This window comes from Salvelinus fontinalis, chromosome 4 (assembly GCF_029448725.1).
Source record: "Salvelinus fontinalis isolate EN_2023a chromosome 4, ASM2944872v1, whole genome shotgun sequence".
Taxonomy (NCBI): Eukaryota; Metazoa; Chordata; class Actinopteri; order Salmoniformes; family Salmonidae; genus Salvelinus; species Salvelinus fontinalis.
This window is the reverse complement of record NC_074668.1, coordinates 40,766,631-40,789,808: the sequence shown is the minus strand read 5'-3', so window position 1 is coordinate 40,789,808 and position 23,178 is coordinate 40,766,631. Positions and strand designations below refer to the sequence as shown.

The following is a 23,178-nucleotide window of genomic DNA, read 5'->3' as shown; positions in this document are numbered from 1 at the left end:
AGCAGCGAGTGGCCGCGGAGTGCTGGCGATCACCTGTGGTGTGGCAGTTCAACATGTAGAATCGTCGGGATATTAACAGAAAATTATGACCAATGTTCCGGTCAGCGGCGATAGGACGGCCACCCGCTGATTTTAATCGTTTTGTCGTCGATGTGTTTTGTCCAATATTTTATCCTAAATGCCCGGAAAAGGACTAGACTATGCATGTTATACACATGAGTGTATTAGACCAGAAAGTAGTCACAGGATATCTTCTTGAATAATTGGATTTCTTTGAAGTGCTGTTAAGGATCACTGCCCTGCCTGGCATTGGAACAACACTTTATATTGAGGGAAGTAAATCATTCATCTTTTAACTCAATAGAGTTAAGAAGGAAGGGTTTAGTGTGCCTATTTGCTCTCCACATCCAGACAGTCACACTTACATGATGCTGGGTTGTTTTCATGTAAACCATCATCATGAGATGAGTAAGGCCTGATACTGTTCAATGTCAGTGTAAGTAAGTCTATGCTGGTGAATAATAACAAAGGATGAGTCCCAATTGGCACCCTATTCCCTATATAGTGCAATACTTTTGAATAGGGTCAAAACACACAGTAGTGCACTGTGAAAATAGGTTCCCATTTGGAACACATCAAAGGCTCTTCTGATCACTGCTGTCTGTATTCAGAGCCGGAGCCTGCCCCCGTGTGTCCTGCTAACGTTCAGAGTGTGGATGACTTTGTGCCAGACGAGGGTCTGGATAAAAGCTTCCTGGAGGACAGCCTGCCCTCTAAAGTTAAGGTTCCCCAACCTGCACTGGACAGTGACAGGTAAGGAGTAGTAGAGTAGGGGTTCTTATCCCTGGATGCGTCTCAAATGGCACCCTATTCACATAGGGCTCTGGTAAAAACTGATTTGTGCGCTATATAATAAGATGACATTTAGAACGTGGTCTGTGTTTCCACGGTTTATTTCCTTCCCTGCTGGAAAACATGCTCTATGTTTACAGTACACAGTACTATCTGGAGCAGGCCATCTGTGGTGAGAGTTTCCAGATGGCTCTATTTATTCAATGCTTCCATTGAATAAATTGTGGAAAGAAAGGATTTAAGAATTGCAAACAATGTTTCATTTAATAGACAGTTGTTATTTTATACGTTCTAGGGGGTAGAACCAAAGAGTATTCCAGCATTCTCTAATTTTCGTAGAATTTAAGTTTCTACAGAAATTCCTTCTTTTGTGTCATCTTGTATTAAAGTACCATATACAGTGCCTTGCAAAAAGGTATTCATCCCCCTAGGGGTTTTCCGTATTTTGTTGCTTTACAACCTGTAATTTAAATGGGTTTTTATTTGTATTTCATGTAATGAACATACACAAAATAGTCCAAACTGGTGAATTGAAATGAAAAAAAATACTTGTTTACAAAAACATTTAAACGGAAAAGTGGTGCGAGCATATGTATGTATGTACCCATATGTATGTATGTACCCTTTGCTATGAAGCCTCTAAATAAGATCTGGTGCAACCAATTACCTTCGGAAGTCACATAATTTGTTAAATAAAGTCCACCTGTGTGCAATCTAAGTGTCACATGATCTGTCACATGATCACAGTATATATACTGTTCTGAAAGGCCCCAGTCTGCAACACCACCAAGCAAAAGGCATCATGAAGACCAAGGAGCTCTCCTAACAGGTCAGGGACAAAGTTGTGGAGAAGTACAGATCAGGGTTGGGTTATAAAAAAAAATATCAGAAACTTTGAACATCCCACCATTAAATCCATTACTAAAAAATGGAAAGAATATGGCACTACAACAAACCTGCCAAGAGAGGGCCGCCCACCAAAACTAATGGACCAGGAAGGAGGGTATTAATCAGAGAGGCAACAAAGAGACCAAAGATAACCCTGGATGAGCTGCAAAGCTCCACAGCGGAGATTGGAGTATCTGTCCATTGTACCACTTTAAGCCGTACACTCCACAGAGCTGGGCTTTACAGAAGAGTGGCCAGAAAAAAAGCCATTGCTTAAAGAAAATAATAAGCAAACACATTTGGTGTTCGCCAAAAGGCATGTAGGAGACTCCCCAAACATATGGAAGAAAGTACTCTTCAGATGAGACTAAAGTTGGGCTTTTTGGCCATCAAGGAAAACGCTATGTCTGGCGCAAACCCAACACCTCTCATTACTCTAAGAACACCATCCCCACAGTGAAGCATGGTGGTGGCAGCATCATGCTGTGGGGATGTTTTTCATCGGCAGGGACTGGGAAACTGGTCAGAATTGAAGGAAAGATGGATGGCGCTAAATACAGGGAAATTCTTGAGAGAAACCTGTTTCAGTCTTCCAGAGATTTGAGACTGGGACGGAGGTTCACCTTCCAGCAGGACAACAGCCCTAAGCATACTGCTAAAGCAACACTTGAGTGGTTTAAGGAGAAATATTTAAATGTCTAGTCAAAGCCCAGACCTCAATCTAATTGAGAATCTGTGGTATGATTTAAAGATTGATGTACACCAGCGGAACCCATCCAACTTGAAGGAGCTGGAGCAGTTTTGCCTTGAAGAATGGGCAAAAATCCCAGTGGCTAGATGTGCCAAGCTTATAGAGACATACCCCAAGAGACTTGCAGCTGTAATTGCTGCAAAAGGTGGCTCTAACAAAGTATTGAATTTGGGAGGGTGAATAGTTATGCACGCTCAAGTTTTCTGTTTTTTTGTTTACTTCTTGTTTGTTTCACAATAAAAATACTTTGCATCTTCAAAGTGGTAGGCATGTTGTGTATTTTAATTCCAGGTTGTAAGCCAACAAAATTGGAAAAATGCCAAGGGGTGTGAATACTTTCGCAAGCCACTGTATATATATATGTATATATACAGTGGGGAGAACAAGTATTTGATACACTGCCGATTTTGCAGGTTTTCCTACTTACAAAGGTCTGTAATTTTTATCATAGGTACAAAATCCCTGTTGCAGTGTGTGCAAACCTGGTCAAGAACTACAGGAAACGTATGATCTCTGTAATTGCAAACAAAGGTTTCTGTACCAAATATTAAGTTCTGCTTTTCTGATGTATCAAATACTTATGTCATGCAATAAAATGCAAATTAATTACTTAAAAATCATACAATGTGATTTTATGGATTTCTGTTTTAGATTCCATCTCTCACAGTTGAAGTGTACCTATGATAAAAAGTACAGACCTCTACATGCTTTGTAAGTAGGAAAACCTGCAAAATCGTCAGTGTATCAAATACTTGTTCTCCCCACTGTATATACACACACAGTGTATATGTGTATATATGTATATACTGTGTGTGTGTGTGTGTGTGTATATATATATATACTGTATTTATTATTATTATTATTATTATCATCATCATCATCATCATCATCTATTACAGTGATGTAGAGGACAGAGGGAACCCCATGGTGGCAGGTTATCAGGATGAGCTGGACCCAGATGACAAGGAGCCCCCGCTGCCCCTGCCCAACACCCTGGGCCTTCTCACCAGTAAAGACTTCACTATGTCTAGTGATGAGGAGGAGGTGGAAGCACAGCCCCCACCAATATCACCACCAGTACCTGCTGTCACTCAGGATGACCACCTCGACCTTGACAGTGATTCAGAGCTGAGAAAGTAAGCCTCTTATATCCAGCATATCCGTTAATGTACTGTAGTCTTATCAAGTGTTAACCATTTCAATTTAAGTAACTTTTGTTAAATTTAGAATTATATAAGCTCTTATCTATTTCTTTGTTTTTTTTGTCATCTGTTTTAGAAACTAATTTCTATTGTATATGTTATTAGATGACTCTTGTCATCAAGAGTAAAACATTTCTGGTTTTAAGGAATGTTTTTGTACTCTGTTTTAGACCGGGCACTGAGTCCATAATGCCCCAAGCTCCGGAGCCTTTGGCACCTGCTGGCCAACTCTTGGAGAACACTGTCCCCCAGGTGGCTGAGCCCATCACCCTCACCCTAACCTCTGCACCTGCAGTAGCCCTGGAGCAGCCAGGCCTACCCAGAGGGAAAAAGGGAGGAACCCCTGGGGTGGACTCGGACTCTGACCCAGGGGCCACTGTTGCTGAGCAGATGCTCTCCTTCGTGATGGATGATCTTGACTTTGAGTCTGAGGAGGAGGCAGTCATCCAGAAGATAACTAAGGTAGCTAGGTCAAAAGGATGTTATTTAGGGTTGTAGGTTACAAGTCATCATTTTTAGATTGAGTAGTCAGCCTATTGAAATGGCTTTCCTCGTAAAGTATGTAGTGCTGCATTTGTGAAATATCCAATACATTTTCAATAAATTATTTGATGGGCCTTTTTGGTTTGGATGCATGGTTACAATGTATATTAGTATTTGTAATAGTTCGGACTTCATTATTTCCCTCTGCATCCGTCCACAGGAGGTTTTCCCAGTCAGGGATGAAGTACTGTCTGATCTGGAGCTGTCAGATGATGACATCCCTCCAGCCACACTCATCCCAGAGCCTCTGAAGCCCACACCGGTCCTGAAGCCCTCCTTTCAGAGCAAGAATGAGACAGACCTGTTTGGCTTGGGCTTAATGGAGGAAGAAGCCCCCAAAGCCAAGGACAGCAGTGAGGACCTAGAAGGCAAGTCCACTACCACAAATCTATAGAGAACAGGGTCGTATTCATTAGTGCATACTGTATTTCAAAGTTTAGCAACGTAAAATGAAAACAATTGTTTATTTTTGCACAAGAGTTTAGATAGTCCTTCTCTGTTTAAATCAGTTTTCTTCCGTTTGGCATCTAGTGAGTACAACCAAATACCATAGAATAGTATCCTAGCACATGACAGAGAACTGTACCAAAGGATATCACATTATAAAACAAAATTACATTGTATTCATTCATTTCTCAAATTCTATTAATTACTTTTCAGAGAAGGAAAGCAAATACTCCGCAAAAGAAAAGAAGAAAAAGAAGAAGAAAAGCAAAGAGGTAAGGGAGTGGATGTCTTTTTATGTGGCGATCATGTTTATACAGCATAGTAGACATACATTTAAAAAAAACTTTTTTCTTAGGAGGATGAGAAGAGCAGCAAGAAGAAGCTTAAAAAGGACAAGAAAAAGGATAAAGATGAGACCGGAACAGAAGATGACAAAGAGAGGAAAAAGAAGAAATCTCGGACCAAGAAAATGGATGACTTGGAGGATTTCTTGGCTGGAGGGGAGGGGTCAGCAAATAGAGAGGGTGGAGACTATGAAGAACTCTAGATCCCAAGTTATCTTTTTTTTTGGAACTTGACTCTAAAGAACCCAAGGAACCCAAAGAACCAAAGGAACCCAAGTTGTCATTTGAAACTTGTTTGGTTCCTAGAACCAGATTAATTTGTGCACAAACAGCATCCGCAAGCCATACCCATGGTTCATGGTCACCCATTCCCAGGCAAAAATCTAGACTCTGCTGGGGCTGTATGATGCATTAATATTATTTCCCATGAGCACTACTGATGATGTCACACATTATCTTTGAATGAGTTGAGATGAGAAACTAGGTTGAAGATACAATCTTGTTACCTTCAACCTAGAGGAGATGACTGACACTCACTGTGGTGTGATACAAACTATATGATAATTAGTAGAGCCACTAAGGAAAGATTTGACTTTTTTTAATTTTCAGACGTTTAACTTAAAATGTGTATTTGCTTACTATTTTATTTTAACTTTTTAAATGATGCTCTCCTGAAGTGAACCACTCCAAATGGGCTTGGCAGGGCTAACGTTTATTGTCTGAATGTCCTCTATTTGGTGTAAGAATTGCTTGAGAGCATATGCCTGTAAAGTGATGGTTGCTTGACAGTGTTGATATTACATAGTGGAGCATATACATGCTTGATGGTCATATTTCACATATTGAAGATTGTCCTCTTACTTAGATCCTCTGGTTTTGTTTCTCCGACTCAGTGATGTAATGGTTGTTGAAAGTTGTGCTGCTTTCGTTGACTTTTTCTATTTTTGACAAAGTACTATCTCACTCCATTTGATAATTTACTCCCCTCCACAACACCATTTTACAGTGACTGTAGTTTTCAGTTTGTCTGCCTCCCAAATTGGCACCTTATTCCCTATGTATAATATATAAGGAATTGAGTGCTATTTGGGATGTAGCTTTTGTCACCTTTTCTACCGCCTCAGTACACATTTCAGTGTGTTTTAATTAGATGCCTTAAAAGGAAGTGACATACAACACACGTACATGTCTGCAATCCTTATCGACCATTTGTCAAGTGTTCTTACGGGAAGTCAAGACTGTAATGCATCAGAACTGACAGGTAGTAGCTTCAGACAGATGTGAGATGTCTGGTGCCTTCTATTGGTGAACTGTAATGTTATGTCACTCTGAAATGTATCATATACTGTCTTTTTCTTTTTTTTTGCTGAAGCCAGTACCAAAATCTTGGCAGCACACTACACAATATATGTAAACGTTTGCTTTTAGATAATTATCTTGATTTATGTTGTTAAGGGACTCCTACCAGTTTAGAAATGAATGATTGCTAAAGTCATCAACTGCTTACACAATAAGGTAACTTAAATAATGAACTGCTTACTATAAAAACAAATCTCAATCTTTTCCTGCATTCCAAGGCTCCTATTGTTCTTGTGTTAACTTTACATAACCGTTAGCGTGTCTGTCTCAGGAGGTTTGCTTCAGATGTCCATTTGAAATACAATTTCTTGCAATAGCTGTAGTTCTTGGGAGATATTTTAATGGCAGCCTACTAACATTGAATGCAGCTATTTTTGGACTGAAACATGTCACCAACAATAGTGCTTCATTATTACTACTCTCATCTATGGTATTTGTCATGATCATATTTTCCTGACGAGGAAATACAAATGGGATTGATTAATACCTACGATGTGGTTGATTGTCATCTGGTTTGACTTAAACATAAGGTTTATATTGCCCGCTCTAAATGTATACATATTTCCCATGTGTTAGTGTGCTAAAGCAGGTTGACTAGTTGCATCGCCAAAACTAGTATGTAAATGCATCACTGCAGATGAAAGCAGTCGTTGCAATCTGTTTACATTGCAAAGATACCATGCTATTCTGTAATGATGACAGACACCCATCAATTGAATTAAAAGCAGCATGAATTCATATTAGACAAGAAAATAAATGCAGGTGGTATTCAGGAATGATACACGGTACATGAAGCTTTTATTTCGACGATGTTACAAGGTATGTTTATTAACTGACGAGACAACAGACTTTTAGATGTATTATATACTTGTCACGTTCGATTACATTCGAAGGTTTAAAATGTCAAATGTATCTTTCAAAATATGAAACTATGCATTAATCTAAAATACTGCGGCATTGTCTGTCTATTGTTGTCATTCAATGGGTGGTTCATGAGGCAAAAATAATGCTAAGAGCAAATTTCCAATTGGCGCATGAGGCTTATGTTGTACAATAAGAAAATAATGTATACAAAGGTAAATTGATATTTATTTTCATCCCATGAAATGTTTCCATATTTTCACTGGATGTGAACCTGTGTTTGGCTCATCCTAATAAATGCAGACGTATTTCTTCATAGATGGCGTTTCCATTTTTTTCCATTATGTAAATCATGAAAGCTACGACAAACTATTGGTTTAGATTCTTTTCACTTAGCTCTTGTAACCACCAGGGAGACTAATACATTTTCTTGAGGTACAGAACTTCAGTTTGTGTAACTGTAAAAAGCTGTAATGGCTGTCTTGTTTCGTAGCATAGAATTGAAAGCCCCTTTAGCATTTTGTGTGGCCTTTAGCAATGTCCATCATTCCAGCTCAGTTATCTCTTCTTCAGTATGTGGATGATTTTTTCCCAGATCTGAGATCATAGGGATGTCCATGTATACTCCCTCCTTCTGAATTAAGAAATACCAGGTGTATGTTATAGCTGTTGAAAAACAGTAGCTACATGGCAATTGCTATTCTGTTTAAGGAATGAAATGTTTTAATGTCATACTTTACCTTGTTTTGGTCTTTTCCTGTTGTTTGGAGAGAAAGTGAAGTTAGTTACTTAAAATGTTATGGACTAGTATTTGTCAGTGGAAGAGCAGTACTTTATGGATGCATTTGGGCTCATTGCATGCTTGGAGGTTGTAAGGACTTACTTTTTAAGTAACAGTAAGAAAAGAGGATCGCCATGGGGAGCAGAGGCATCAGAATCCAGCGAAGAATGTCCCAAACGTAGGAACCTGAGGCCGAAGCGAGTAGAGGAGATACAAATTAAGTCAAAAGTTCTCTACAGTGCATTCGGAAAGTATTCCGGCCACATTACCTTTTTCCACATTTTGTTACGTTAGACTTATTCCAAAAATGTATTAAATAAAACATTTTCCTCATCAATCAAAGCGAACACAGGTTTTTAGAAATGTTTGCTAATTTATAAAAAATTGAAAACAGAAATATTTACAAAAGTATTCAGACCCTTTGCTATAAGACTCGAAATTGAGCTCAGGTGCATCAGGTTTCCATTGATCATCCTTGAGATGTTTTCAACTTGATTGGAGTCCACCTGTGGTAAATTACATTGATTGGACATGATTTGGAAAGGGACACACCTGTCTATGTAAGGTCCAACAGTTGACAGTGCATGTCCGAGCAAAAACCAAGAAATGAGGTCGAAGGAATTATCCGTAGAGCTCCGAGACAGGATTGTGTCGAGCCACAGATCTGGAGAAGGGTACTAAACAATGTCTGCAGGAACCACTCAGACTCTTCCTAGAGCTGTCCGCCTGGCCAAACTGATCAATCGGGGGAGAAGGGCCTTGGTCAGGGAGGTGACCAAGAACCTGATGGTCACTCTGACAGACCTCCAGAGTTCCTCTGTGGAGATGGGAGAAACTTCCAGAAGGACAACCATATCTACAGCACTCCACCAATCAGGCCTTTATGGTAGAGTGGCCAGACGGAAGCCACTCCTCAGTAAAAGGCACATGACAGCCCGCTTGGAGTTTGCCAAAAGACACCTAAAGGACTCGCAGACCATGAGAAACAAGATTCTCTGGTCTTATGAAACCAAAGATTGAACTCTTTGGCCTGAATGCCAAGCGTCACGTCTGGAGGAAACCTGGCACCATCCCTACGGTGATGCTGTGGGGATGTTTTTCAGTGGTAGGTACTGGGAGACTAGTCAGGATTAAGGGAAAGATGAACGGAGCAATGTACAGAGATCCTTGATGAACACCTGCTCCAGAGCACGCAGGACCTCAGACTGGGGCGACGGTTCACCTTCCAATAGGACAATGACCCTAAGCACACAGCCAAGACATCTCAGGAGTGGCTACGGGACAAATCTCTGAATGTCCTTGAGTGGCCCAGCCAGAGCCCGAACTTTAATAATTTTGCTAAAATTTAGAAACCTGGTTTTTCGTTATGGGATATTGTGTTGTTTGGTGAGTGAAAAAATGTGGAAAAAGTGAAGGGGTCTGAATACTTTCCGAAGGCACTGTCTACATAAAAAAAATCAGAGAGGACCATTTACAGCAGAGCACATGTAATCCAAGACCTTGTGATGGACTTGTAAGAGGTTGGATAGCAATTAGGCTAGCAGGCCTATCAGTGTAGGTACCATAGGCTACATTTCAGGGTTCTCGCTTCTTCACTCAGGGTTACTTTGACTTACATCAAGACATCATCTGGCGATGTCTGTCTGTGCACAGTCAAGAACAAGTATCACACTTACTGCTGTAGAAGTACTCCTCAGCCAGTTTGATGATGGTTTTATTGCTGCTCAGCACACCGCACCAATACATTCCCTCTCCCTGGGCCAGGCCCAGGACATCCACAATGAAGGAGTCAACACCCTGGGTCACCTTCAACCTTCCTGCATCCAAAGACTTGCTCTCCCTGCTGAAGCTGAAGCCTGAACAGCACTGTGGGGACGTCTCCTTACACCACACCCTGGGGAGGTCCTTGTCCTTTAGATCATAAGGACAGGTCAGTCTCTGCACACCATCACATGTGCCTGTGAAATATAATTATAGATTAATATTAGAAATCTTAGACTCATTATTTGAAAAATCGAATACCTACACTCCCCTCCATATGTACTGTATTTGGACAGTGAAGCTAAAATTATAATTTTTGATTAAATGTTTCATATGATGCGACAGTAAAGAATGTCATCTTTAATTTGAGGCTATTTTTATACATGTATTTTTTACCATTTAGAGATGAAAACACTATCTAGTACACCCATGTGAAGACAAAATTCATGTATAGTGTATTGAAGTAGTTAAAAGTGTAGTATTTTTTTTTCCTACATCCTAGCACACAATGACTACATTAAGCTTGTGACTCTTCACACTCATTGGATGCATTTGCAGTGTGTTTTGGTTGCGTTTCTTATATATGTTTGTCCAATAGGAAATGAATGGTAAATAATGACTGGAGTAATTTTATTTCTGGGAGTAGATAAGATGTTTCTAAATACTTTTAAGTTAATCCTGATAATGCCATGATTAAGGAAAATCATGAATAAATCATGATTATTGATAAAGTTATAGAGGGGTAAATCAATTTGAATTCAATCACTTTTTGAAGGCAACCTTTTTTGTTTTGAATAAAACCTTCCATGTATGTATATGTGTGTAACTGTTATTTAACTAGGCAAGGCAGTTAAAAGAAAATTATTATTTACAATGACGGCCTACCCCAGCCAAACCCTAAACCAGACTACGCCGCCCTATGGGACTCCCAATCACGGCCAGTTGTGATGCAGTCTAGAATCGAACCAGGGTCTGTAGTGACACTTCTAGCACTGAGATGCAGTGCTTTTGACCACTGTGCCACTCGGCAGCCTGAATGCAAGGTGCCATATTTGTCCATTTATAGGAGTGTTTGGAAAGTGGACCTGAATACCAAAACATTTTTGGACCAGAATGTTTTTACCTGAATGCCAAAACATTCAAGAGATAAAGGTGCTCAAAATGGACTTATTTTCCATACCTCACCATACCATGAGACATCCATGTTTTCATCACTGGAAATGACAAACGGTTGAGATTTATATTATTTAAAAGATTACAAATGGGGTTGTCACACTAATTTAATTATTTCTTTAAAAGTAAAAAAAGATATATAAATGCATTAATTCCACATCAAAATATACATATCCGCATATGTTGTAGCTTAGACCCGATTTTATTCTTTCTGAGGTTTTTGTATTGTGTCTGCCATCGGTTGACACAACATGCTTTTGAATACAGAGTGGGTGTCCTTTCAATCATAGAAATAGCTGGTAAGGTAATAGCTTGACCACTAATTTGTCCAAATACTTGTAAAATATGAAACATTTGATCTCAAATCCAAAATTATGGAGCGTAGGGCGACATTTTAAAATGTTACTTCACTGTCCAAATACATACAGAGGGGAGTGTATATGATATCTTGATGAAAGAATTATACTGACCAACCTATACGTTACGTACACTACATGACCAAGAGTATGTGGACTGCTCATCGAACATCTCATTCTAAAATCATGGACATTCATATGGAGTTGGTCCCCCCTTTACTGCTATAACAGCCTCCACTCTTCTGGGAAGGCTTTCCACTAGATGTTGGAACATTGTTGCGAGGACTTGCTTCCATTCAGCCACAAGTGCATTAGTGAGGTTGGGCAATTAGGCCTGGCTCGCAGTCGGCGCTCCAAATCACCATCAATTCATTCAAGTTGTTAGATTGAGGTCAGGGCTCTGTGCAGGCTAGTAAAGTTCTTCCACACCGATCTCGACAAACCATTTCTGTATGGGCCTTGCCTTGTGCATGAGGCATTGTCATGCTGAAACAGGAAATGGCCTTCACCAAACTGTTACCACAAAGTTAGAAGCACAGAATCGTCTAGAATGTCATTGTATGCTGTAGCGTTAAGATTTCCCTTCACTGGAACTAAGGGGCCTAGCCCAAACCATGAAAAACAGCCCCAGACCATTATTCCTCATCCACCAAACTTTACAGTTATCACTAAGCATTCGGGCAGATAGCGTTCTCCTGGCATCCACCAAACCCAGATTAGTCTGTCGGACTGCCAGATGGTGAAGCGTGATTCATCACTCCAGAGAACGCGTTTCCACTGCTCCAGAGTCCAATGGTGGTGAGCTTTACACCACTGTAGCCGACACATGGCATTGCGCATGGTGATCTTAGGCTTGTGTGCGGCTGCTCAGCCATGGAAACCCATTTCATGAAGCTCCCGACGAACAGTTTTTATGCTGATGTTGCTTCCAGAGGCAGTTTGGAACTCGGTAGTGAGTGCACTTCAGCACATGGCGGTCCTGTTCTCTGAGCTTGTGTGGCCTACCACCTTGTGGCTGAGCCGTTGTTGCTCCTAGTCGTTTCCATGTCACAATAACAGCACTTACAGTGGACCAGGGCAGCTCTAGCAGGGAAAACTTGTTGGAAAGGTGGCATTCTATGACAGTGCCACAATGAAAGTCACTGAGCTCTTCAGTAAGGCCATTCTTCTGCCAATGTTTGTCTATTGAGATTGCATGGCTGTGTGCTCGATTGTATACACCTGTCAGCAATGGGTGTGGCTGAAATAGACATATCCACTCATTTGAAGGGGTGTCCACATACTTTTGTATATATAGTGGATCTATCAAGACGAAAGTTCCCAGAAAAGTTTTTCATTTCCTGTCTCAAATATCACAACCAACCATGTAGCATGTGTCAAGCGCAGAGGATGTTTTGTACAACGTAACTTGTTATTCAGCCCAAATTGTTTCATGAAGTAAAAGATTGAATTGTTCTTTGAATCATTTGGAGTAAATTACACTGACAATTTAATCTATAATTTTCTCATCTCCATTTTGCAGTGGTGGAAAAAGTACCCAATTGTCATACTTGAGTAAAAGTAAAGATACCTTAATAGAAAATGACTCAAGTAAATGTAAAATTTACCCAGTAAAACCCTACTTTAGTACGTCTAAAAGTATTTGGTTTTAAATATACTTAAGTATCAAAAGTAAAAGTATAAATCATTTCAAATTCCTTATATTGAGCAAACCAGAACGCACCATTTTCTTGTTTTTTTTTTAATTTACGGATAGCCAAGGGCATGCTGCAACCCTCAAACATAATTTACAAACTAAGCATGTATTTAGTGAGTCAGCCAGATCAGAGGGATAACCAGCGATTTTCTTTTGATAATTGTGTGAATTAGACCATTTTCCTATCCCGCTAAGCATTCAAAATGTAACTTTTGGGTATCAGGGAAAATGTATGGAATAAAAAGTACATCATTTTCTTTAGGAATGTAGTGAAGTAAAAGTATAAAGTTGTTAAAAATATAAATAGTAAAGTACAGATACCCCCCCCCCCCAAAAAAAACGACTTAAGTATTTTTACTTAAGTACTTTACATCACCGCCATTTTGAAACCCACTGACAGTATGAGTTGTAACTTTGTAACAAACACTTACAAAGAATTGTGAATACTATGAAATGTACAGTATGTTTTGACTTGACTCATTCCATTATTGAAAATCAGTTCAGTCAAATCAATAATCCCTCTGTAATCCAGGTTTTTGTTGCTATGCCTTCATTTACCTTACATTACTGAAAATGTCCGTCTGAACTCCATCATTGGTCAGATTAAAGATGGCAATATGCAAAATAAATACATAGTCATAAGCTGTTTACTATGAAGTGCAGGCAACATACAAATGTACATGGCACACACATGGTCCTTACCAGCAAGCCAGAAAACCAATGTAGTCAGTAGAAGCATTTTTGTTGCTGAATGTTGCTGGAGTCAAAATATGAAGTAAAACACAGAAGACAGTATGTCAGGCTTTGCTATGGAAGATGTCAGGAAATGGCCAACCACAGTAGTCTTGCCTAATATAGAGAGAACTATTTTTTCTTTTTTGCATAGTTAGGTTGACTTGTGATTTTAAAAAAGGCAAACAGATAGGCTCAGTACGCAGCAAGGTTATTATACACTGAACAAAAATATAAACACAACAATCCCTAATCTATGGATTTCACATGACTGGGAATACAGATATGCATCTGTTGGTCACAGATTTGTTTTATTCTTTTTATTTCACCATTTTTTAACCAGGTATGCCAGTTGAGAACAAGTTAACATTTACAACTGCGACCTGGCCAAGATAAAGCAAAGCAGTGCGACAAAAACAAAAACACAGAGTTACACATAAACAAATGTACATTCAATAACACAATAGAAAAATATATGTACAGTGTGTGCAAATGCAGAAGACTAGGGAGGTAAGGCAATAAATAGGCTATAGAGGCGAAATAATTACAATTTAGCATTAACACTGGAGTGATAGATGTGCAGATGATGATGTGCAAGTAGAGATACTGGGGTGCAAAAGAGCAAGAGGAAAAATAACAATATGGGGATGAGGTAGTTGGGTGTGCTATTTACAGATTGGCTGTGTACAGGTACAGTGATCGGTAAGCTGCTCTGAGCTGATGCTTAAAGTTAGAGAGGGAGATATAAAACTCCAGCTTCAGTGATTTTTGCAATTCGTTCCAATCATTGGCCGCAGAGAACTGGAAGGAAAGGAGGCCAAAGGAAGTGTTGGCTTTGGGGATGACTAGTGAAATATACCTGCTGGAGTGCATGCTATGGGTGGGTGTTGCTATGGCGACCAGTGAGCTGAGATAAGGTGGGGCTTAACTTAGCAAAGACTTATAAATCACCTGGAGCCAGTGGGTTTGGCGACTAATATGTAGTGAGGGCCAGCCAACGAGAGCATACAGATCGCAGTGGTGGGTAGTTTATGGGGCTTTGGTGACAAAACGGATGGCACTGTGATAGACTACATCCAGTTTGCTGAGTAGAGTGTTGGAGGCTATTTTATAAATGACATCGCCGAAGTCAAGGATCGGTAGGATAGTCAGTTTTACGAGGGTATGTTTGGCAGCATGAGTGAAGGAGGCTTTGTTGCAAAATAGGAAGCCGTCTAACCAGACACCTAGGTATTTGTAGTTGTCCACATATTCTAAGTCAGAACCGTCCAGAGTAGTGATGCTAGTAGGGCGGGCGGGTGAGGGCAATAATCGGTTGAAGAGCATGCATTTCGTTTTACTAGTACTTAAAAGCAGTTGGAGGCCACGGAAGGAATGTTGTATGGCATTGAAGTTCGTTTGGAGGTTTGTTAACAGTGTCCAAAGAAGGGCCAGATGTATACAGAATGGTGTCGTCTGTGTAGAGGTGGATCAAAGCATCACCAGCAGCAAGAGCGACATCATTGATATATACAGAGAAAAGAGTCGGCCAGAGAATTGAACCCTGTGGCTCCTCCATAGAGAGGTCCGGGACAACAGGCCCTCCTATTTGACACACTGAACTTTATCTGAGAAGTAGTTGGTGAACCAGGCGAGGCAGTCATTTGAGAAACCAAGGCTATTGAGTCTGCCTATAAGAATGCGGTGATTGACAGAATCGAAAGCCTTGGCCAGGTCGATGAAGACGGCTGCACAGTACTGTCTTTTGTCGTTGGTGGTTATGATATCGTTTAGGACCTTGATTGTGGCTGAGGTGCACCCGTGACCAGCTCAGAAACCAGATTGCATAGTGGAGAAGGTACAGTGGGATTCGAAATGATCGGTGATCTGTTTGTTAACTTGGCTTTCGAATATTTTAGAAAGGCAGGGCAGGGTGGATATAGGTCTATAACAGTTTGGGTCTGGAGTGTCTCCCCCTTTGAAGAGTGGTATGACCACGGCAGCTTTCCAAGCTTTGGGGATCTCAGACGATACGAAAGAGAGGTTGAACAGGCTAGTAATAGGGGTTGCAACAATTTTGGCAGATAATTTTAGAAAGAGAGGGTCCAGATTGTCCAGCCCAGCTGATTTGTAGGAATCCAGATTTTGCAGCTCTTTCAGAACATAAGCAGTTTGTATTTGGGGGGAGGAGAAGCGGGGGGGGGGGGGCTTTGACAAGTTGCTGTGCTGAGCTGTTGGCCGGGGTAGGGGTAGCCAGGAGGAAAGAATGGCCAGCTGTAGAAAAATGCTTGTTGAAATGATTGATTGTCGTAGATTTATCGGTGGTGACAGTGTTTCCTGGCCTCAGTGCAGTGGGCAGCTGGGAGGAGGTGCTCTTATTCTCCATGGACTTTACAGTGTCCCAAAACTTTGTGGAATTAGTGCTACAGGATGCAAATTTCTGTTTGAAAATGGTCACAGGTACCAATAAAAAAAATAGGGTGTGGACCAGAAAACCAGTCAGTATATGGTGTGACCACCATTTGTCTCATGCAGCGTGACACATCTCCTTCACATAGAGTTGATCATGCTGTTGATTGTGGCTTGTGGAATGTTGTCCCACTCCTCTTCAATGGCTGAGTGAAGTTGTTGGATATTGGCGGAAACTGGAACACGCTTTCGTACACGTCGATCCATAGCATCCCAAACATGGTCAATGGGTGTCTGGTGAGTATGCAGGCCATGAAAGAATTGGTATATTTTCAGCTTCCAGGAATTGTACATGGGGCTGTGGGATGTAAACAAAGTTGTGCACCAAATTTGCGCGAAATAAGAATGTTGTGCATTTGGAACATTTCTGGTATCTTTTATTTCAGCTCATGAAACATATTTTTGTTCAGTGTAGTTTTGTGTTTTTATATGAGGCTCTTTTTTTTCAAATTCACTTTAGTTTCAGTTAGTTTTCAGACCTGATTTGCTTGTTTTTATTTAGTTTTAGTTCATAATGTTGTTTTCCTGCCTGCAGGTATCGATAGTTTGCAGGCAGACATATTTCGTGAGTAACGAACGTATTTTGACATTATAACGCTTGCAGAGCTGGTGAATTGTCGGTTAAATTGTAGTTTTCTGGGCAGAGAGGAGATAACGTCATATTCGTCGTCTCCTTTGCCCAGGAACTGGTTCAGTACGCAGCCACACAATTAGAAACTACGCAGCCACACAATTAGAAACATATGGCTTATTTAAATCTTTTTCTGAGATCTGGGAAAATAAAAAGAGCTAATGAATCAAACATGCAAATGTTAAATGCATTTCCGGTGTATGTTCAACGTTTGTATATGGCTTGTACTTGGGACTTTTACTTTGATAGCTCGTATTTGGGGCTTTTATTTTGAAACGTCTATCGTCCAATCTTCTTGCCAGTTTCGCACACTCCCATTGGATGTTGGCCTATCCAATGAAAAAGAGTGTTGGTGACTTCCTCGCGGTAGTCGGTGTGTTTGGCTGTGAGTGCGTGCAATCAAATCAACAAAATGGTAACTCCATTGAGTATTTGTTTAGCTTTTTAAAACTTCATATCAGCTTGAAGCATCGGATTATTTAGCTCCACAGTGTTGTAAAGAAACAGATATTGTCGTTGCTGATCTATGTTACCGTGCTAGATTATTAGCTAGTTTGCTAGCTAAACACTGCCAGATGGGCATGTTGGATTGATGTAATTCCGATTTCACTAGTATTGATCTTGGATTATAGAGTGGTCTTTCTGAGCAATTCTCGTGTTTGATTATTCTCGTGTTTTTTCCCCCTACAATTCTTGTGTCTGATGTGTGTTATAACTATTCTGTATAATTTCTGAGCCATAATGAACAGTACAATGCTGATAGTCAGCTGTCTACTGTTCATCATGGTGTGTTTGTCTCTGATGATTGTAGCTTCGTCGTGAGACAAGACTGAGACGGGAGTACCTGTATAGGAAGTCCCAAGAGGACAGGGTGCGGACTATTGAGGAGAAGAAACAGAAGCTGAAATCTGCTCTAGATGGTGAGGACTGTGTGTAATGGAGATTGTTCATCCACCCACCAATCTAAAATAGCTTGAGACTTTTTAAAATGGCAGCGCTAACAAATTACAATTTGGGTACCTGTAAAAGTCATTGACTTTTGTTTTTCCCTACAGACAATCGTCTCATCCCTACTGAGGTTCGCAGAGAAGCTGTACAGTTACAGAAATTGCTGGAGTATGATGATGAGGGAGCAGAAGGTTTGTTTCTGCACATCAACATTTAAACGACACCCCATTCCCTATATAGTGCACAACTGTTGACCACCGAGACACTAGGCTCCGGTCAAAAGTATTGAACTATATATTGTATAGGGTACCCTTTGGGACGCATCCCCAGTGTTGTCTTGTTTATGATGTTGACAACACATCTCATGGAAAAGCCGCCTTTACCACAGTTTCTTATAAGAAATGTGCAAACAGGGACTGAGAGATACTCTGTGTGTGCAGGTGTCAGCTCTCACATGGATGATGAGTATAAATGGGCTGGAGTGGAGGATCCAAAGGTCATGGTCACAACATCAAGAGACCCCAGCTCTCGACTCAAGATGTTTGTCAAGGTATGTTCATTTATGTCTCAATTCTTATTCAATGTCTATCCTCTGCTCCACCTCTATTAGAGAGCATATTGTAACCAGGAAAAAATAATTCCCAAGAAGGCGCTAACAGACAGTATAATAGATTAAGTTTTATACAAGTAATAATGACTCACCCTCAAATTTTGCTGATGTGCAATGTTTGCTATTGACAGGAGGTGAAGCTGATCTTCCCTGGGGCTCAGCGTATGAACAGGGGAGGTCATGAAATTAAAGCTCTGGTACAAGCCTGTAAAGCGAACAATGTTACAGACCTGGTCATCGTTCATGAGACTAGAGGACAGCCAGGTAAGCCCATCTAGGCATATAACAATACTTTTTTAAATATATTTGTATTTATTTATTTCCACACAAGAAAATACAAAACAATGTAATCAGAGTTTAAAAGGCAAGTGAAACGTGCCTGCGCAGAAGTGGTTAAAAAAAACTGAGGTTTTCAGAGGGGTCTTGGATGGTTGGAAGTGTTGGGCCAGAGGCCGAGAGGTCGCTGGTTCGGGTCCCTGCGTCGACTGGGTGGACGATGTGTCGATGTGCCCTTGAGCTGGGTGCTTGACCATGATTGTTCCCGTGGGTTACTCTGGATGGGAGTGTTTGCTAAATGACTAAAATGTCATGTATATGTTGAGGGGCTTGTAAGCAGGTGGGTTTTATGTTTTAAAATTCAATCATATTTTTTTTAACTGAGTGGCTTGCAAAGCACCTCCCAATTTCAAATGTTTAATTAACCAACTATAATCATCTAGAACCATCTAGAATCTATTACCAACACCAAATGATTATAGCCATAGCCTGGTTCCAGGTCTGTTTATGCTCTTTCCAACTCCATTGCTGTCATTGTCAGCATGTTTGGCATGACAATTCTATAAGGACTTGATAAGAGAGCAGAAACAGAGACTAGCACCCAGGTTATCATATCCATTTACATTATATATGCATATACACATACACACTACCGGTCAGAAGTTTTAGAACACCTACTCATTCAAGGGTTTTTCTTTATTTCTACTATTTTCTACATTGTAAAATAATAGTGAAGACATAAACTATGAAATAACACATATGCCAAGAGTGTGCAAAGCTGTCATCAAGGCAAATGGTGGCTATTTGAAGAATCTCAAATATAAAATATATTTAGATTTGTTACATACTTTTTTGGTTACTACATGATTCCATATGTGTTATTTCATAGTTGTGATGTCTTCACTATTATTCTACAATGTAGAAAATAGTAAAAAGAAAGAAAAACCCTTGAATGAGTAGGTGTTCTAAAACTTTTGACCTGTAGTGTATATAAAAAAAAATTACAGGCTGGAATGCATCGTTCCAAGTAAAAACACTGCATCAAGGGAACTTTTAAATAACTACTTTAATATTGTCTGTGTGAACTGTATAGATGGGCTGGTGGTGTGCCACCTACCTTTTGGACCAACTGCGTACTTCACTCTTTACAATGTGGTAATGAGACATGATGTGCCAGACATTGGAACCATGTCTGAAGCCTACCCCCACCTCATCTTTCACAACTTCTCCTCACGACTTGGCCAGAGGGTGAGAGACTTGGCACTTCACAATTCTCAATAAATGTTTACCCTCGTACTGTGAGTGCATCCAAAAGTTTCTGACACTGACTGTAAGTAAATCTCTCTTAAAATCAGGTTTCCAATATCCTCAAGTATTTGTTCCCGGTGCCTAAAGAGGACAGTAGACGAGTTATCACATTTGCCAACCAGGAGGATTTTATATCTTTCAGGTGAGTAGAGGGATGCATTGAAAGAGCTATTTGCGAACGTACCTAATCTTGGGCAGATAGGTTGACTGTAGACTCCTTCAGGTAGCGGAATGTAGTTACACATTCTTATTTACTTAAGGACCTATTTTTATTGCAGACATCACACTTACAAGAAAACGGACCACAGGAACGTTGAGTTGTCAGAAGTTGGGCCCAGATTTGAAATCAAATGTAAGTACAATGTTTTACCTTTCTCATCATAAGCAACACCATGTTTTTGAACAATGTGTAATTTTGGATTAATTGCAGTTTGACCCTTTCCTGCACTGCTCCCCCTATACATTTAGTGTTTTTTTTAAAGATATTGTGTGTATTGTAATTGTTATATTGTTATATTGTTTTTGTTATATTGTAATTGTTATATTATAATCTAGTGATATAACTGTTTTTCTGTCTGTAGTGTACATGATCAAGCTTGGTACCCTGGAAAATGAGGCTACAGCGGACGTTGAATGGCGCCACCACTCATATACACACACTGCCAAAAAGAGGAAGTTTCTCAGCATGGAGTAACATTAGCCACATCTCAGTGTGCCCCTCATTGACAGGGCATGGCCAAAGCAGCCTAACCACATAGTAGTCTAATGTTGTGTTTTCAGTTTTACACACCATACCTCAGATTTGTTTTTCATGGAAATATGGCATCAGACATTAAATCATTTCATTGAAACAGACTATACCAGAGAAGTTATGTATGCTACAATTGGCCTAACTCCAAATTTGACTATTTTCCATGAAATTAACAGAACTAAAGAAAAATATGATTCAAAACAAGGCTATTGTTGGCTTTGCCGTATGTCAGATGTTTTAGTTATTTACTTATTTTCCAGGGGGCTACAAAAATACTCAATACTTTTTTCCAGATGGCTAAAATATACATTTTTCCTTTATCAGCCTCACAATATTATAGACATATAATTTTGTACTACATTTGCACTGTATCTGAGGTAGTGACTCGCCCAGAGATGAACAATATGTAAAAAATAAAAACAGTTCCAGGTTTTAACCTTGTTTTTCCTTTCTCTTATGATACATACCACCTTTCCACATTACTGTTGTTAATCTGAATCATACATACAATCTGAACATTTGCCTGTTCACAGCATGTGTTGGTGGTCGGTGCCGTTTGAGGATGTTTATTTTTTATGAGCATCACCTTATTTCTATTACAGCATGTTGGATGACTGTCATTCATATTCCATTCACCCACTTCAATATAACAGGTTCAGGCTACTACATGATACTAAATTTGACCCTATACCCATCTTGCGGTTGCTTCAACCTATCCTATGAATGAAAGTTTGCAACGTAGGTACACACCGATTTAGGGTGTAATCATTAGTCCAACAGTTGCAAACGAGAGTTTTTATTGGACAAATTCAGATATGATTAATCCTGTTCCATTTGCTTCTGTTTAAGAAATGTTTTTCAACAGAATCGGTGGAATGAATACACCCATGATCAAACACAAACCGTTAACTCTCATAGCCACATATAAACACCTTTTTGTATACCTTCTCGCATCTACACACTCTCCTCTTACCTTTTCCCTTCACTTGTGGACTAAAGTGCACAACACATCAGCTGTCCATGACCAGGCGAAAAAACCTTTCCAAGCCAAACCTTCATATCATAAACGCTACACACAGCCTACATAGTTGTCACCATATTAGCTAAAGTAACGTCAAAGTTAACATAGTTAGATATAGCGTGTTAGTAAACCCGCTACAATCATGCAGCACAGTGTACAGCCAGTAAGCAGTTTAGCAGGAACACAGGTGGCAATACATTAGTAAAACCAAAAGCTTACCTTGGAAGAGTTCCAGTGTTGGATAGTCATAGCCAGCTAGCTAACATAGCACCCCTCTGTTTGAGTAGGCTAAATTATCCAGCTAAGTAAGTGAAAGTGAAAAACATTTTGAAATATAGCTATCTCTCTAGCTCCTTCATTTTGAAGTTATTAATTTGTTCAAAACTGTTCAACTATTGTCATTGTCTTTGAGTCAGCTACTCACCACATGTTGTGCAGTGCTAGCTAGCTGTAGCTTATGTTTATGCTAGATTCATTCTGATCCTTTGATTGGGTGGACAACATGTCAGTTCATGCTGCAAGAGCTCTGATAGGTTGGAGGATATCCCCTGAAAGTTGTCATAATTACTGTGTAAGTCTATGGAATCACCCGATACAATTGCAATCAGTCGATATAATCGACAACTATCATCAGAAATCAAACAATATGAATCAGACAATGAGGCGCCGCCTGACAGAAGGTTCAAATCATAAATGTTCTTCCATACTATGGGTCATAATAGCGGGCTATCCCGGGGTAAAAACACTTTAAAAATCCATTACGTACTTTTGACGAAAGGAAAGGACATCAGAAGATCTTCTAGTTTCAGCTACAGCACAATAAAAAATTATCTTTACCGCCTACATGGAAATTACGATATGAAACGTTGATTTGAACCTTCTGACCAACTAGTGGATCAGGTGGTGTCCCACTGTCTGATTCATATCACGTGATTTCTGATGATTGTTCTCAATTATATTGACTGATTGGTTCTGTATGGGGTGATGGAAGGGGGTGAGAACCATGAGCCTCCTAGGTTTTGTATTGAAGTCAAGGCACCCAGAGGAGGACGAAAGCTAGCTGTCCTCCGGCTACGCCATGCTGCTACCCTACAGAGTGCAATGAAGCTACTGTAGACCTTCATTGCAAAACAGTGTGTTTTAATCAATTATTTAGCGACGTGAAAATATTTTGTATAGTTTTATCTAAAAATGATAAGTTTTGAAATGTTTCACTATTTTTTATTTTTTTATTCACTGAGGATGGTCCTCCCCTTCCTCCTCTGAGGAGCCTCCACTGACATTGAGGCCCTAACTCAATTTATGGTATGCAGCTGTTTTGCTTTTTGCTTCTTCTTTTTGTAGTTTAATTTTACACATTCTGATGTAACAATGGTTCCCCTGAACCATGAACGGTAAACTGAATCATCCACGTAATTTGTCTGTGTAGCATACTGTGA

At 39.9% G+C, this 23,178-nt stretch overlaps 3 protein-coding genes across 7 annotated transcripts in view; 2 read left to right on the top strand and 1 right to left on the bottom strand.

The window, feature by feature from the left end:
* Window positions 1-7,565, top strand: part of LOC129853775 (rab-like protein 6) — a 38,655-nt gene extending 31,090 nt beyond the window's left edge. For all 4 annotated transcript variants that reach the window (XM_055920168.1, XM_055920166.1, XM_055920167.1 and 1 more), the window contains 6 exons: window positions 672-813; window positions 3,391-3,627; window positions 3,864-4,155; window positions 4,397-4,604; window positions 4,897-4,955; window positions 5,039-7,565. In XM_055920168.1, coding sequence (XP_055776143.1) covers window positions 672-813; window positions 3,391-3,627; window positions 3,864-4,155; window positions 4,397-4,604; window positions 4,897-4,955; window positions 5,039-5,230 — 1,130 coding nt within the window. In that variant the 3' untranslated portion in view covers window positions 5,231-7,565. The remainder of the gene's footprint in view (window positions 1-671; window positions 814-3,390; window positions 3,628-3,863; window positions 4,156-4,396; window positions 4,605-4,896; window positions 4,956-5,038) is intronic.
* On the bottom strand, window positions 7,163-13,824 carry si:ch211-102c2.4 (uncharacterized protein LOC568178 homolog). Its single transcript, XM_055920176.1, has 4 exons — window positions 13,717-13,824; window positions 9,705-9,986; window positions 8,131-8,214; window positions 7,163-8,004 (listed from the first exon to the last, which is right to left on the bottom strand). Exons 1-4 carry the CDS (start codon window positions 13,751-13,753, stop codon window positions 7,931-7,933), a joined length of 477 nt encoding a protein of 158 aa, XP_055776151.1. The 5' UTR covers window positions 13,754-13,824; the 3' UTR covers window positions 7,163-7,930.
* Window positions 13,825-17,134: 3,310 nt separating this feature from the next.
* Window positions 17,135-21,154, top strand: LOC129853772 (U3 small nucleolar ribonucleoprotein protein IMP4-like). Of its 2 annotated transcripts, none has more exons than XM_055920160.1 (9): window positions 17,135-17,240; window positions 17,637-17,745; window positions 17,881-17,964; window positions 18,214-18,323; window positions 18,515-18,647; window positions 19,753-19,907; window positions 20,015-20,109; window positions 20,246-20,319; window positions 20,549-21,154. In XM_055920160.1, exons 1-9 carry the CDS (start codon window positions 17,238-17,240, stop codon window positions 20,659-20,661), a joined length of 876 nt encoding a protein of 291 aa, XP_055776135.1. In that variant the 5' UTR covers window positions 17,135-17,237; the 3' UTR covers window positions 20,662-21,154. The 2 variants fall into 2 exon arrangements, with proteins under 2 accessions (XP_055776135.1, XP_055776136.1); XM_055920161.1 differs by having other exon boundaries at window positions 17,147-17,253; window positions 17,654-17,745.
* The last annotated feature ends 2,024 nt before the right edge of the window (window positions 21,155-23,178 follow it).